General features: G+C 39.2%; 1 protein-coding gene across 5 annotated transcripts in view; it reads left to right on the forward strand.

Moving 5' to 3' along the window:
• LOC109410101 (uncharacterized) overlaps window positions 1-15,917 on the forward strand; it is a 203,524-nt gene that overhangs the window by 55,703 nt on the left and 131,904 nt on the right. For all 5 annotated transcript variants that reach the window (XM_062842259.1, XM_062842260.1, XM_062842263.1 and 2 more), the window contains exon 3: window positions 12,393-12,538. In XM_062842259.1, coding sequence (XP_062698243.1) covers window positions 12,393-12,538 — 146 coding nt within the window. The remainder of the gene's footprint in view (window positions 1-12,392; window positions 12,539-15,917) is intronic.

Genomic DNA, 15,917 nt, shown 5'->3' on the forward strand with positions numbered 1-15,917 from the left:
GGCTCGCAGGTGAATTTCACGGAGGTTTCATGAGGGTTTCAGAAGCGTTTCAAAGTGTTTCAAGACGTTTCAATGCGTTTCAGAGCGTTTCAGGGTATTTCAGGAGGTTTCACAGGGGTTTTAGGGGGCTTCAGAAGCTCTTAGGTAATTTTCACAGAGATTTTATAGTTGTTTAAGAGGCGTTTCAAAGCGTTTCAAGGCGTTGCAGAGCGTTTTAATGCGTTTCAGGAGGTTTGAGATGGGCTTGGGGGGGGTTTCAGAGGATAACAGATAACCTTTATTCCAGAGTGTTCTCGGATACTCCTATACAATCATAGAACTCATCACTTGAGAGAATATAGATGCCTGAGGCTGTGTGAGTATAAACCTCGTTCATAATGCTCTTGGATACAACTAGTAGCCCTAGTAGGTTCGATGACCTATACTCAAGAGAGTTCTTTGAGAGCCTCAAAGATTCTTCGAACTCAAAACTTGATAGATCATAGTTACCTGAAGTTGTGTGAGTATGAACCTTAGTCGTAAATTTCTTAGAAACAACCAAATAGTTAGTAGATCCGATAACCTATACTCAAGGAAGTTCATGGAGATCCTCAAACTGGCAACGAACTCACCACTTGACAGCGTATAGTTACATGAGGCTATATAAGCTTAAATTTCATTCATAATACTCCAATAGATCACTGATTACGCTTGTATATCAGATGGCCTTAACTCAAGTGAATTCTCGGATATGCTTGATAGAACATAGATGCCTGGGGCTGTGTGAGTATAAACCACATTTTTAATGCTCTTAGATACAACTAGTAGCCCTTCCCTCGTAGATTTGATGACCTATACTCAAGGGAGTTCTTGGAGAACCTCAAAGAATCATTGGTAGATCCGATGACCTATACGCAAGGAAGTTCTTGGAGATCCACAAACTGACAACAAACTCAGCACTTGACAACACACAGCATCAAGAGGTTGTGGAAGCATACATTTCATTCATAATAGTTTTATAGTTCAAGTTCACTGATTACGCTTGTAGATCAGATGGCCTAAACTCCAGGGAGTACTCGGATACTCTTAAACTTTTAACCCTTAAACACTCCATAAACGTCCCTTTACTCTTAATTCTGTTTTTTCTGTAATCTTGAGTACTCCAACTGCTCTGAACATAATCAAATTCCATTTAGGTAACGTTGCCTAAATGGAGGGACCTAAACAGATTTTACCTAAATGGATCCTACCTACATGGAGGTTTCAGTGTATGGACAACCCAAGTAACATTTTAAGTTTTGTTCGGCTCTACAAGAGATCTTCATGGCCAATTTTATAAAACTTGCAATAAAACTGAATCATACATCAAAACCTCTTGATAACCTCTTTAAGAGTATCTTCCGGCTAAGTGGACCACTCTCGAAGAGGTTTTGCAAACCGCATTAAGAGTAGCAATAAACCCGTTTTAAAACCTAGTTGAAATATTTTCCATTCTCGATTGTTGTTGTTTTTTTTTTTCAACAAAAACTATGACAGCTCAAGATGCAGTAAAGCTTCTTCGATGGCACGTAAAGTTCAGGAGGATACATCATTCGTAAGTAGAAAGCGATTATTTCAAAGTAGTATTTTAGTAGTTATTGTGCTGGTAGGCTTATGCGCATTCGAATTTACCGTGAATATTGGGGTTGCAGAATCATTAAATTAATGCGCTTCGAAAATAGTGAATATTATCATCTTGGAATGAAATAAATCAATTTGTGAATTCAGTAAAATTATCTCGAATCACAAGAAAACTCAGCAGAGAGAGTTTATTTTTGTGAGCATGTTATGAAAATGGTGGCAAACTATCAATTCATTGCTAATTTAAGCACAATTAACTATTTTTCATTTACGTAAACTAATTCTTCAATATGGCGTCGACCATAATCAGCGAAAATAAAACGAAAGCAAGTTTACTTTTATGATGACCGCAATAAACCTAAAAATGTCGTAGTTCTGCTTTTCCACCAACAGATGTCGTTACTAATCGAACGAATCGCCATCTGTTGAGAGTTTTAACAGTTTTATTGTGGTAATAATGATTGCCAGAAGGTTTACAAATCGGAAAGTTTTGTTTACTCTTAAAATGTGTCTTTATGGATATCTTCAAGTATACTATAAAATATTTTATCAATGGTTTTCATAAAAGCAGTCATAAAACTGCGAGTTTTAATTATTGCTGTAATAAAACCCTAATTAAAATCAAACAAAACCAATCAGCAATGAAATTGTTACTTGGGAAATGCTTAAGAGGGAATGATCTGAGATGACTAAAATTAGTATACATAGTTTATGGATAACGCCTTATAGACTCGTATGTCTGCTTTTAAACATTCGCATGGAATGGAAAATGTATTGCGACGATTTTCACGAAATTCGGTCAATTTGTTTGCTTCACGGTGTGGACGACGAAATTGGAAGGGGACTGCGAACCGAGTTGTGTGGCAATGTGGCATACACTTATTGACTTACCTTAGTAAAGATATAGAACTAAATGAATGAAGCACTTAATCGAATATCTGTATGTACCACCATGTATTCAAATATCGCGTTGATTCACAAAGAGTCAATTCCGATAGAAAAGCTGAACGTATCAAAACGTTGAAGAGCTCGCGTGTCATGAGCCCATTACAATCAGAATCGCAGTTGAAAACGTAATGCGATCCTGTACACATTATGATTATGGCATTATCTGCCTTTATCCTGAATCCGATAATCCACCTGATTGACACCATAAGGTTTTTACATTTAATCGACTTAACAAGAGTACATTACCGTGTAATGATGGCATGAATTACAATCCGGAAACATCACCGACTGAATCTTCCCTCGATAAAATGTCGATGCCATTGTTGTTGTGTCTGTACATAGCTTGCAACGTGCAAAAGCGCGCTGCTACATTGTGTAACACAATGTAGCGCTGATTTGTGTACACGTAGGTATCCCTTTACTCATTTCGAAATAAAGCAGCGATGATAGCGCAGCCCGACCCGACGACGTCGTCCGTCATCGCAGGGAAATTGTTCGCCGTCGACAGCTTGAAATTGAAAACGGAAAAATGACCTTCACGGGGGAATCAATTATCCCTTGTACAGACAGATTATTTACTATAGTCATTATTTATAACAACTGTTCGAACAGGACCGACAACCGACATGCAGCTGACGACGACACGGCTGGGGAGTTTGTTTTCGTAGCTTTTCATTGAACAGCACAAGGAGCATTAGGTGGCGGAATGGATGAAGGAAAGTCCTGCTGACAATGTGAATAGTCGGTGGTGTAGACTAGCGGGCCTCGAATAGCTCAGAGAACATTCTGTATGGTCCGAATCAGTGCCGATAATAATTGTCGACGCCCTTGCTACACCAATGACTTCGGCTCAGAATGTCCATAGGATGTAGCGGACCAGTCAGTGACAGCGAGAGTGTTTCAATCAGCTTCCTGTCATGCACGTCGTTTTGAGGCTAGGTTGTGGTTGGGTACTTTTTTTTTGTATCTAGGGTCAGGCGATGGCGATGAGAAATTGAAATGCAAAATTAATTGTCCGGTCTAGATGTTCCAAACTGTTCTGCTGAAGGGAACGGACACTGGGCAGATTCACAGAAAATTAGCATAATATATTTTATGCAATTCAATATCATAATTTTCATTTTATACAACTCATATAAGTATTGTAATGACCTACTTTTCCGTACCGATTCATTATGCTACTAAAATGAGTTGCATTATGAAAAAAATCATTGCATAAAATGTTGTATGGAACTCGTTGCAAAATTTGATTTTTCAGCACTTTTCGTATGTCTCCAACTCGGCAAGCCTCGTCGGATAAATGTACGACTCGTTACATAAATATCTATTATACGATTCAGTATCATAATGACCAATTTTTCCGTACTAATTCATTATGCTACTGAAATGAGTTGTATTGTTTATCACGAACATTATGCAACTCAAATAAATTACATAATGAAAAACATTAACCCTTTGAAGCCGGAGGGGTCATGTATGACCCCAACATAGCAACGGCTGTATAAATTCACCCATTCGATAAAACAGAATACTGTCTTCGGCAAAGTTGTTGTAAATTGAGTCCTTTATTAGGGAAAAATGAGAATATTTGTATTTATGACTTCAATGATAACCTAGAACATCCTGAACACCATGTAATTTGGAAAAACAAAATAATTGACATACCAGTTGATCTAAAAGCTGAACTTGGTTGTGGGTTACGTTTATTTATATGTATTCATTTAGCCTTCGTCAAAATATTCTGGGATGTTCTAGGTGGTCCAAACTGTCCTATAGGGAAGTCCTTCAAATCTACATGAGTTATTTTATGTATTTTCGCCACAAATAATAGCATTGCATAACCTACTGGGATCCGTGAAGCTCCTGACATCTACAATGTCATTTAAAGATACTATAGGGATATTCCAGGTCAGCCAAACTACCTTGTTTTCAGAACTTCAGGTCTAACAGTAGCCATATCTGTTATACTGAGTAACGTTGCATAATCAACCGCAGCTACTGGAGCAATCTGAAGTTTACTAACTTATTATTAACCTTTGGGACATTCAGGGTCGTCCAAACTGTTCTTTAATGAAGGCCTCCAAATCTACAAGAATAACTATATGTGTTTTCATCATAACTAATTGTGTTGCATAATCTTCTGGGATCCGCGAAGCTCTTGAAATATCAAATGTCATTTAGAGAAACTACAGGGATATTCCAGGTCAGCCAAACTACTTTGGAGCTCAGGACCTCAGGTCTGCACTCGTAACAGAATCCATATCTGTTATACTGAGTACCACTGCATAACCAACCGCAGTAACTGGAGCAATCTGAAGTCTACTAGCTTATTATAAACCTTTAGGACGTTCAGGGTCATCCAAACTGTTATATAATGAAGTCCTTCAAATCTACAGGAATAACTTTATGTGTTTCGCCATAAATAATTGCATAGCATAGTCTGCTGAGATCTGTGAAGCTCTTGAAACCTCAAATGTCATTTAGAGACACTATTGAAATGTTCTAGGTCATTCATACTATTTTTAAGTTCAGAAATTCAGGTTTACACTCGTAATATCAGCTATATCTGACATACTGAGTAACGTTTCATAATCAATCGTGGTGACTGGACCAATCTGAAGTTCACTGTATATTATTACGAACTTTTGGGACATTGAGGGTCGTCCAAATTATCCTGAAGTTTAGCTCTTCATAGTAACAGTAGTTATTCTCAAAATGAACTTTAAACTGTAATCTGTAATCCCCCTGGCATTTTTCAAGATAGTGTTCAGATATTGCAGTTCAACAACACTACTCCGAAGACCATAGCTTTAGGTCTACTTTTGTGATAATAGCTTTTGCCACTACGTTAAGTAGTATTACATAATCCACTATACTTGCCAAAGCAGTTAGAGGAACAATAAGCATTGATATTCATTTTTGGGATATTATGTATAATGAATGAAGTTCTCGCAGACCTTAGGATCTAAACTCAAGAATAGTTTTGATGACCTAGGATATCTTGCCTGATCCGATAACCTCTATAAACATTTCAGAAGACCTATTGGTCATGATAGATTACAAATCGTAGCTTTGTATAATGAAAGAAGTCACCGATACACCCGCAGACTTTAGGATCTAAACTCAAGAACAGTTTGGATTATCCCAGGTCATCCAAACTGTTCTTGAGTTTAGATCCTGCCTGTTCTGATAACCTCTATAAACCTTTCAGAAGAGTTACTGGACATGATAGATTATAAATCGTAGCTTTGTATAATGAAACAAGTTATCGTTACACCCATATACTTAAGGATCTAAACTCAAGAATAGTTTGGATATCCAGAAAAAATATTCTTCATAATATTCTACTGTTTTTAACCACCAAAACTACAGAAAAACGTAGAAAAAACTCCATAATAACGCTTGGAAAAATTCCGGCTTCAAAGGGTTAAGGAGAAGCAATAGAGAGTCTTGGAATTATTTCACATGTATTTCGGGGAGCTTCAGAAAGGTTTCAGCAAGAATGTTTTCGATCACCTGGCAATCGTTTGACTTATTTGCCTGTTACTCAGTTCAAAAGCCTAATATTAAAATGTGGCATTCAGAAAGCTTGTAGAATTCACGCCGTATATATAGCAATTAGAATATGGCGTCCTTGATGAAAGTTTTAGGAAAAATGCTAATCTTCAAGTTTGATGAACACCACATTTGATTGTAAGGCTTCTGAATTGAGCTACCAGCAAATGAGTCATACGATTGCCAGGGGATCGAGAATATCCGTGGGCTTCAGAGGCGTTTCAGGGTGCTTTAGAAGGGTAGGTACATGAATGCTTTCATGGGCTTCAGGAGGATTCGAGGATTACAGGGGAGTGATTTCGAGGGCGTTCAAAACATTTCAGAAGGTTTTGTAGAAGTTTCAGAAGGGTTCAGGGTGATTTAGGGGGTTTCAGAGAAAATCTCAAGGGAGTTTCACGGGTGTTTCATTTGAATTCATGAGAATTCTAGAGGTTTTCTGATACCTTCAGGGAGTCTCTGGTGCAATTCAGGGGGCCTTAGGTGGATTCAGGAGAGCTTCAAACATTTCATAGGGTTCCTGAAGGTTTCAGGGGGGAGGGTGTTTCAGGAGTTCAACAGGACCTTAGGAGGCTCAGATTCGCGGATTTCAAGTGGATTCAAAGCGGTTTCAGCAGCGTTTAAGGATGCCTCAGGACTATTTCTTAGGGTTTCATAAGAATTTAGAGGGATTTCAGAGGCATTTCATGTGGTCTCAGAGAACTCTATCAAGCTTTAGGAGGATTAAAAGGGTTTAAGGGTTGTAAGGACAAAAGTTGCATGTTTATACTTTTTCTCGAACATGTGTGCTAATAGGTATTTCAGAAGCATTTAAGTGGGCTTCGAGACATTTCAGAAGGTCTAAGAATGAGAGTTTCAGGGGCGTTTCAGGAGGTCTCAGAAGGAAGATTGTTGCGGTGTTTTAGAGGATTTCGAGGGATCTCCGGAGACTTTCAGAGGGTCTCATGAGAATTCAGGAGAGTTTCAAAAGGGTTCAGGGGGTTTTAGAGAGGGTCTCATGGGAGTTCTTAGATAGATTCAGTGGGGTTTCAGGAGCGTTACATGGGGTCTCAGAATGAATTAGACGGGGTTCAGGGACGTTTGAGGTGGTCTTGTAGAATTCTAGCGGGGATTCAGGGGATTTCGAGGAGTCTCAGAGGCGTTTCAGAGGAATATTTGTAATCTGAAGTCACACAATGTTGCTACTTAATAAATTGAAAGATAAATTTGTGAAAAAATCGCGTTCTGGTGGAATTCGAACCAATGACTCCGTATTTGCTAGACCGGCACTTTAACCAACTAAGCCACAGAACAAGTAACGATTCTGCCGAGATTTACTTTTGTACTCCTCATACCTAGCCACCAAAAGGTATGTATACTGACTGATGTCTAATTTAGTATGCTTCAAGAGTTCGGTACGACCGCACGCTTAACGACTTGCGTTTCAGAGGGCCTCATGAGGATTCTGGGAAATTCTAGGATATTCAGGATGTTTCTTCGAGGATCTCATGGAGTTTCAAGGCGGTCGCAGGTGGCTTTACAAGGTTTACAGGGGCGTTTCAGGAGGTCTCAAGGGGTTACAGGAAGGTCTCGGGCTTTACGTGGTTTGAAGGGGTCTGAGGGACATTCCAGTGATCTTTAGGGTCTCGTTGGTGTTTTAGGGTGATTTCAAGGGTTTCAGGGGACTTAGGGGGCTTCAGAGGCTTTTAAGGTGATATTGTGCATCACGAAGCTGTCATAGGATTCGTCGACTTTTTCATTCGCATTTTTGAAGTGATTAAAAACGGGTAATCCTGCATCCACGCTGCTAAAAAGTTTCATCGCACTGACTGCGGGGACCATGTTGGGTGATACTTTTTCATAAAAATATTCGTTTTGCTGGCTGAGATTTATCACTTGGTTATTTCAAAACACATATCCAACATGGCTGCCGATGCTGATGATGGGCTACTCAGCCATAAGGAGGTTTCAGAGGGCCTAAGGGGATTTCTAGGGGTTTCAGTAAGTTATAGGAGTGTGTTACGGAGTCTCAGGGGGTTTCAGGTGGTCTCTGAGTGCTGCAGGAGGCTCTATGGTATTGTAGGATTTGAGGGGGTCACGGGAAGACTCACGGGAGGTTTCAAGGATACTTCAGGTTGTCTCAGGAAATCATACAAGAAGGTTTATGAGTTTTAGGGGTCTCAAGGGCTTTCAAATTAGGTACAGTCGGAATTTGTTATACACGGTACAACCCACTTCACGCCCACCGCGTTTTCTCATTTTTCTTAAATTCGATTAAGCTGATTTTTGTGTGTGTAGTTGGGCAATATAGTAAGCTAATAATCTTGCAAGAATCAACTGAATTAGTTGAAGGACAACTCTGCCCACTGGAACCTCAATTTGGGTAAACTCCAAGGTGAATTCCATTCAGGTATTTTCATTAGGGAAATTTATTCTGTTGCGAGCAATTGAGATACTAAAGGTAAGGTTTAAGGAGGATTTATAAGAAAGGGACGCAGGGTAAGCTGAAGGGCGAGTTGATGTTGAAGGCACAGAGAGTTTAGGGATATCCAATAACTCTCTGGAGTATGGATTAATGGGTCTACAAGGATAAGCAGTGTTTATTTGAACCAGTATGAGTTTAAAGTTTATACTCGAACAACCTCAGGCAACTATGTTATATCAAGTAGAGGAATTCCACGGAGTCATGTCAGTCGATCCTGAGCGACCATTTCAAAAATATCTGAAACTTTGCACAGTTTTTCAATTTCATCTAAATCGTCATTTTTCGATATCAAACCTTCATATTCACTCACGACTAACTTTTCAGAAGGGTGTATGATGAAACAGCTCAAAAGTATTCTAAAAGCTGTACAGCAAAAACGGATTTTTCGATTGTTATGAATTTTTCAGCAAAGTTAGATAACTAAATGGTGATTCCTTAGAAAATATACACTGTAAAAAAATTATTTTTTTACTTAAAAAAAATATGATTTTTGTCACAAAAACTCAAATATCTCAAAACCCTATCTTTTTACCAACGTTAATTTTTTAGGGGAAATGGCCCTTTATATCAGCTATCTACCATAAAATTTTGGTGATGGTAAACTGATAAACAAAAAAGTTATGACATTTCAAACATTTCACAATTTTTACATTTAGTAACAAAAAAAAATTTTTTTTTCTGTGTAAATTATTTTGAGAATTATTTTTTGATGCTGATTTTATTGTAAAGGCTACCGCCTGAATTAAACAAGTTGTTTTCATGATACTTTTGTTTGATTATTCATAATTTCTATAGTATCTATTTGAAACTTAGACGCGATCCAGTGTTTTGATCAAAAATATTGAGAGTGTCATACTTTTTATTGTACGTGACTGGTGAAAAAATCCCTTGATAGTGTGAAAAGCTGTTGATTATAAGAAAAATGGAATTAAACTTATTTTTAAGACAAAAGCTGTATAATAAAAGTTTTATATACGCGTATACGTCTAGTTTATCTTCAAAAAAATACCTCTTAGAGAACAGACTTTATGATCGGAAGAATGCGAGTAACTTCAACAACAACAAATGCATGAGAGTTACCTACCACGTGAAAATCCATCGCCCAGTTCACACTACCCCCACCTGGTGGAAATGTTTCACGAAATACTGCGATGTGCAATATCGTCATCAGAAGGCGCTAGTGTGAAACGTCAAACGCAAAGAAAAATGATGGGCACTCTTCTGGTTATGAAAGCCACAACCAAGATTCAAAATGATCGTTAAAGGCGTGGTCAATGAAAATTTCGTCAGTGTTACGTTTGTTTGTCTGTATACATACCATGACAATGCTCACGAAAAAGCAAAAAAAAAAAAATACTACCGCTATGGATATTAAATAGTAAATTTTTTCTTCAGCCAAGCAAACAACACCAAACTAGTCAGTTAAAACTAATAAGTGATTTTGTTTATTATAATCAAACGAACAACATGAACAGTCGCTTTCTCAAAGGTCTTCAACTCAACTCTCTCTTGTAGACCGTTTGATGAAAAAAAAATGATCAAAGGAGTTACGAAATCTCACCGAAAGCACCATAGATAATCTGAAAGAGACTGGTTATGCCCAAATTGAATCCAAATTTACGCATTTGCACGTCCTGCCGTCTACACTTTGACAAACGAGCCATCTGTATATCATCGGTAAAGCAGGGCGTAGGAAGTTCGAAAACGACAACAACTGAGAAATTGCCAGAAGTGCTAAGTGCAGAGAGTCATGTCACCGTACCATCAGCGACATCTGTTTAAACAATTTAATTACGCCCCTTTTCAAAAATGCTTTGAAATATTCTTCAACATCTATACCCATTTCAATATTTTTAACGTTGCAAAACACGCTTTCAACATTCATCTTGAAGAAGAGGGAAAACACTTGTCCTCAAATGTAACAGCAAATAATGAATAAACGACTAATGCGCGGAGGGCGTGATAAAATCGGAACATTACTGTACATATAATATACATAATACATAATAAAAACAGCTTGTTTTACTCACGCAAGGCCATTAACAATAAAATCAGCATCAAACTGCGATTTCCGGCCGAAATAAAGGCAGGAACAAATCTCATTTTCTTCTTTTGTCACAGCGCTCGTTGACTCGTTAAGGGGGAGGATGATAAATAATAAATGTATTCGATGGAAAAATATCCAAACAATTAGGCAACATAGATAAACTCATCGGATTTATTAAGAAAGTTTCTGTGGAACTCGAATTACACCTTAAATTTGTTGATTTTCTTGAACATTTTATTTGTGCCCCCCTCAAAATGTTGAATTCCGACCAAAATTTTCCGAGGGGGCGGTGACATAAGAGAAAATCGAAATTTGTATTAGCCTAATTTACACTAAAAAAAATTATTACTAAATGTGAAAATTGTGAAATGTTTGAATTGTCTTAACTTTTTTGTTTATTAGTTTATCATCACCAAATTTTTATGGTAGATTGCTAATACAATGGACCGTTTTCCCTAAAAAAATTGCGTTGGTAAAAAGATAGGGTTTTGAAATATTTGAGTTTTTGTGACAAAAATGATATTTTTTAATGTTAAAAAGATTTTTTTTCACAGTGTATATTTTCTTAGGAATCACCATTTAGTTATCTAACTTTGCTGAACAATAAAATCAGCATCAAACTGCGATTTCTGACCGAAATAATTTACACAGAAAAAAATATTTACCAAATGTGAAAATTGTGAAATGTTTGAAATGTTATAACTTTTTTGTTTATTAGTTTACCATCACCAAATTTTTATGGTAGATTGCTAATACAATGGACCGTCTTCCCTAAAAAAATGCGTTGGTAAAAAGATAGGGTTTTGAGATATTTGAGTTTTAGTGACAAAAATGATATTTTTAATGTTAAAAAAGATGTTTTTTTTCACAGTGTATATTTTCATAGGAATCACCATTTAGTTATCTAACTTTGCTGAAAAATTCATAGCAATCGAACGAACCATTTTGGCTGTACAGATTTTTGAATATTATTGAACCATTTTCACATACACCCTTTCGAAAAGTTAGTCGTGATTCAAAATAAAAATTTGATATCGAAAAATGGCGATTTAGATGGAACTGAAAAACTGTGCAAAGTTTCAGTTCAATAGAAAATCATGAATTAAAAAATTTCCTTAATTTTGATGCTGTTGCTTGGAATCGCTCAGTAGTAAGTTCAATGACTGTTCAGGGCCTCCAAGAACTCGGTTGAGTATGGGTAATCAAATATACAAGCGAAACACGTGGATTTCCGATGTATTACGTATAAAGCTTTTTGGGTAAAGTAATTGTGATCGATCAAGCGCGAGTAGTTAATATTAATATTTTCATGAACAAATGAATCGCAAACTCCCAAATGGTTAGGAATCTCTGCCGATACAGATGGCCTTCATTATACTTCGTGGCTAAAGTGTGCACGTGAACAGCATGCTGTCGTCGGCAGTAGGGACCCCCACCATGTACCAAGAAATCAATACAATTAAAAAAAGAACCAGCACCAAATGAACGCAAATAATGATCAGCGAGCGAGCAAGCGAGGAATACATAATTGATTGCTGATGATTTTTCCTGCCTTTTTCTGGTTTCATTTCATGTTCTGCCATCAATTCTCGCCCGTGTATGCTCTACGTTCTCATCCGATAATCATCCGTCTGCTGGACACCGAACGAACGGTTCCCGGTGTTGGCTCATTCATGGATGCGCGACATCACGATCGGACGAACGGACTGTGGTCACCTACGACGACGACGACGATGGAAACTGTGCGATTCCTATCTGATTGGTTTTGGGTCGTGACGGCAGCCACCGCCGCTGGAATTAATCACTTGCCTGGCGCATTCGTCGCCGCTCAACGTCACCACCAAGCACTGTGCCTGCGAGACGTACTCCTGTAAAGATTTGCTGACTTCATCGTCGAGTTCATCACCTTTCAACTCGGTTAATCAGAGGTAGGTGTGAAGTCGTTTGGTGATGGTGTCAAATTTAAAAGCATTAGCTATTAATTTTATTTCTCTCGTTATATAACTGAGGCATAACCAAACAAGATGACACAAGTTAATGGAAGATTCTGTAATCCACAAATAATTTAAAATTTGTATCACTATGCTGTAGGGTTCGTTCAAATATTACGTAACGCAGTGGGGGAGGGAATGGGTCTAGCGCTGTGTTACGCTTCATACAAAATTTCAAAATTTTCCATACAAAAGTTGTTACGTGGGGGAGGGAGGGGGTCTAAATTTGTGAAATTTTGCGTTGCGTAATATTTGAATGAACCCTGTAGAATGCTCTTTCTTTTTTTGTGAAGAACTCTGGCAGCTTAACATTTGAAAAGGGCGTAACAACCATTTTGAATTTCTGCTTCTCCCGTTCCTCTTCATGTTCCTTTTCATGTAATCTCTGACCAGTAACAGATAGAGCAGACTCCGCTCTATCTGATAACGGGATAAGTTTGTAAGTAAAAAGAAAATCAGGTTGAGTACTGTTTGAGAATTTGCATCCTTTGACAGCTTGTATAAATAAAATTTAATACGCCTTGGAGGGACAGAAGAAGTTGAAATGTGCAGAAGTAGAAAAATAAGAAGAATAAGTAGAAGAATTTGAAGTTTTTGAAAAATTTGAAGAAGTAGAAGAAGAAAAGGAAGTAGAAGAAGTAGAAGAAGTAGAAGAAGTAGAAGAAGTAGAAGAAGTAGAAGAAGTAGAAGAAGTAGAAGAAGTAGAAGAAGTAGAAGAAGTAGAAGAAGTAGAAGAAGTAGAAGAAGTAGAAGAAGTAGAAGAAGTAGAAGAAGTAGAAGAAGTAGAAGAAGTAGAAGAAGTAGAAGAAGTAGAAGAAGTAGAAGAAGTAGAAGAAGTAGAAGAAGTAGAAGAAGTAGAAGAAGTAGAAGAAGTAGAAGAAGTAGAAGAAGTAGAAGAAGTAGAAGAAGTAGAAGAAGTAGAAGAAGTAGAAGAAGTAGAAGAAGTAGAAGAAGTAGAAGAAGTAGAAAAAGTAGAAGAAGTAGAAGAAGTAGAAGAAGTAGAAGAAGTAGAAGAAGTAGAAGAAGTAGAAGAAGTAGAAGAAGTAGAAGAAGTAGAAGAAGTAGAAGAAGTAGAAGAAGTAGAAGAAGTAGAAGAAGTAGAAGAAGTAGAAGAAGTAGAAGAAGTAGAAGAAGTAGAAGAAGTAGAAGAAGTAGAAGAAGTAGAAGAAGTAGAAGAAGTTGAAGAAGTAGAAGAAGTAGGAGAAGTAGAAGAAGTAGAAGAAGTAGAAGAAGTAGAAGAAGTAGAAGAAGTAGAAGAAGTAGAAGAAGTAGAAGAAGTAGAAGAAGTAGAAGAAGTAGAAGAAGTAGAAGAAGTAGAAGAAGTAGAAGAAGTAGAAGAAGTAGAAGAAGTAGAAGAAGTAGAAGAAGTAGAAGAAGTAGAAGAAGTAGAAGAAGTAGAAGAAGTAGAAGAAGTAGAAGAAATAGAAGGAGTAGAAGAAGTAGAAGAAGTAGAAGAAGTAGAAGAAGTAGAAGAAGTAGAAGAAGTAGAAGAAGTAGAAGAAGTAGAAGAAGTAGAAGAAGTAGAAGAAGTAGAAGAAGTAGAAGAAGTAGAAGAAGTAGAAGAAGTAGAAGAAGTAGAAGAAGTAGAAGAAGTAGAAGAAGTAGAAGAAGTAGAAGAAGTAGAAGAAGTAGAAGAAGTAGAAGAAGTAGAAGAAGAAGAAGAAGTAGAAGAAGTAGAAGAAGTAGAAGAAGTAGAAGAAGTAGAAGAAGTAGAAGAAGTAGAAGAAGTAGAAGAAGTTGAAGAAGTAGAAGAAGTAGAAGAAATAGAAGAAATAGAAGAATCCCTCTAGGGATTCCGGCAGAATCTCTCTAGGGATTCCGGCAGAATCCCTCAAGGGATCTCGGCAGAATCCCTCTAGGGATTCCGGCAGAATCCCTCTAGGGATTCCGGCAGAATCCCTCTAGGGATTCCAACAGAATCCCTCTAGGGATTCCGGCAGAATCCCTCTAGGGATTCCGGCAGAATCCCTCTAGGAATTCCGGCAGAATCCCTCCTGGGATTCCGGCAGAATCCCTCTAGGGATTCCGGCAGAATCCCTCTAGGGATTTCGGCAGAATCCCTCTAGGGATTCCGGCAGAATCCGACTAGGGATTCCGGCAGAATCCCTCTAGGGATTCCGGCATAATCCCTCTAGGGATTCCGGCATAATCCCTCTAGGGGTTCCGGCATAATCCCTCTAGGGATTCCAGCAGAACCCCTCTAGGGATTCCGGCAGAATCCCTCTAGGGATTCCGGCAGAATCCCTCTAGGGATTCCGGCATAATCCCTCTAGGGATTCCGGCAGAATCCCTCTAGGGATTCCGGCAGAATCCCTCTAGGGATTCCGGCAGAATCCCTCTAGGGATTCCGGCAGAATCCCTCTAGGGATTCCGGCAGAATCCCTCTAGGGATTCCGGCAGAATCCCTCTAGGGATTCCGGCAGAATCCCTCTAGGGATTCCGGCAGAATCCCTCTAGGGATTCCGGCAGAATCCCTCTAGGGATTCCGGCAGAATCCCTCTAGGGATTCCGGCAGAATCCCTCTAGGGATTCCGGCAGAATCCCTCTAGGGATTCCGGCAGAATCCCTCTAGGGATTCCGGCAGAATCCCTCTAGGGATTCCGGCAGAATCCCTCTAGGGATTCCGGCAGAATCCCTCTAGGGATTCCGGCAGAATCCCTCTAGGGATTTCGGCAGAATCCCTCTAGGGATTCCGGCAGAATCCGACTAGGGATTCCGGCAGAATCCCTCTAGGGATTCCGGCAGAATCCCTCTAGGGATTCCGGCAGAATCCCTCTAGGGATTCCGGCAGAATCCCTCTAGGGATTCCGGCAGAATCCCTCTAGCGATTCCAGCAGAATCCCTCTAGGGATTCCAGCTGAATCCCTCTAGGGATCCCTCTAGGGATTCCGGCAGAATCCCTCTAGGGATTCCGGCAGAATCCCTCTAGGGATTCCGGCAGAATCCCTCTAGGGATTCCGGCAGAATCCCTCTAGGGATTCCGGCAGAATCCCTCTAGGGATTCCGGCAGAATCCCTCTAGGGATTCCGGCAGAATCCCTCTAGGGATTCCGGCAGAATCCCTCTAGGGATTCCGGCAGAATCCCTCTAGGGATTCCGGCAGAATCCCTCTAGGGATTCCGGCAGAATCCCTCTAGGGATTCCGGCAGAATCCCTCTAGGGATTCCGGCAGAATCCCTCTAGGGATTCCGGCAGAATCCCTCTAGCGATTCCAGCAGAATCCCTCTAGGGATTCCAGCTGAATCCCTCTAGGGATCCCTCTAGGGATTCCGGCAGAATCCCTCTAGGGATTCCGGCAGAATCCCTCTAGGGATTCC

This window comes from Aedes albopictus, chromosome 3, assembly GCF_035046485.1.
Source record: "Aedes albopictus strain Foshan chromosome 3, AalbF5, whole genome shotgun sequence".
NCBI classification, from domain to species: Eukaryota; Metazoa; Arthropoda; class Insecta; order Diptera; family Culicidae; genus Aedes; species Aedes albopictus.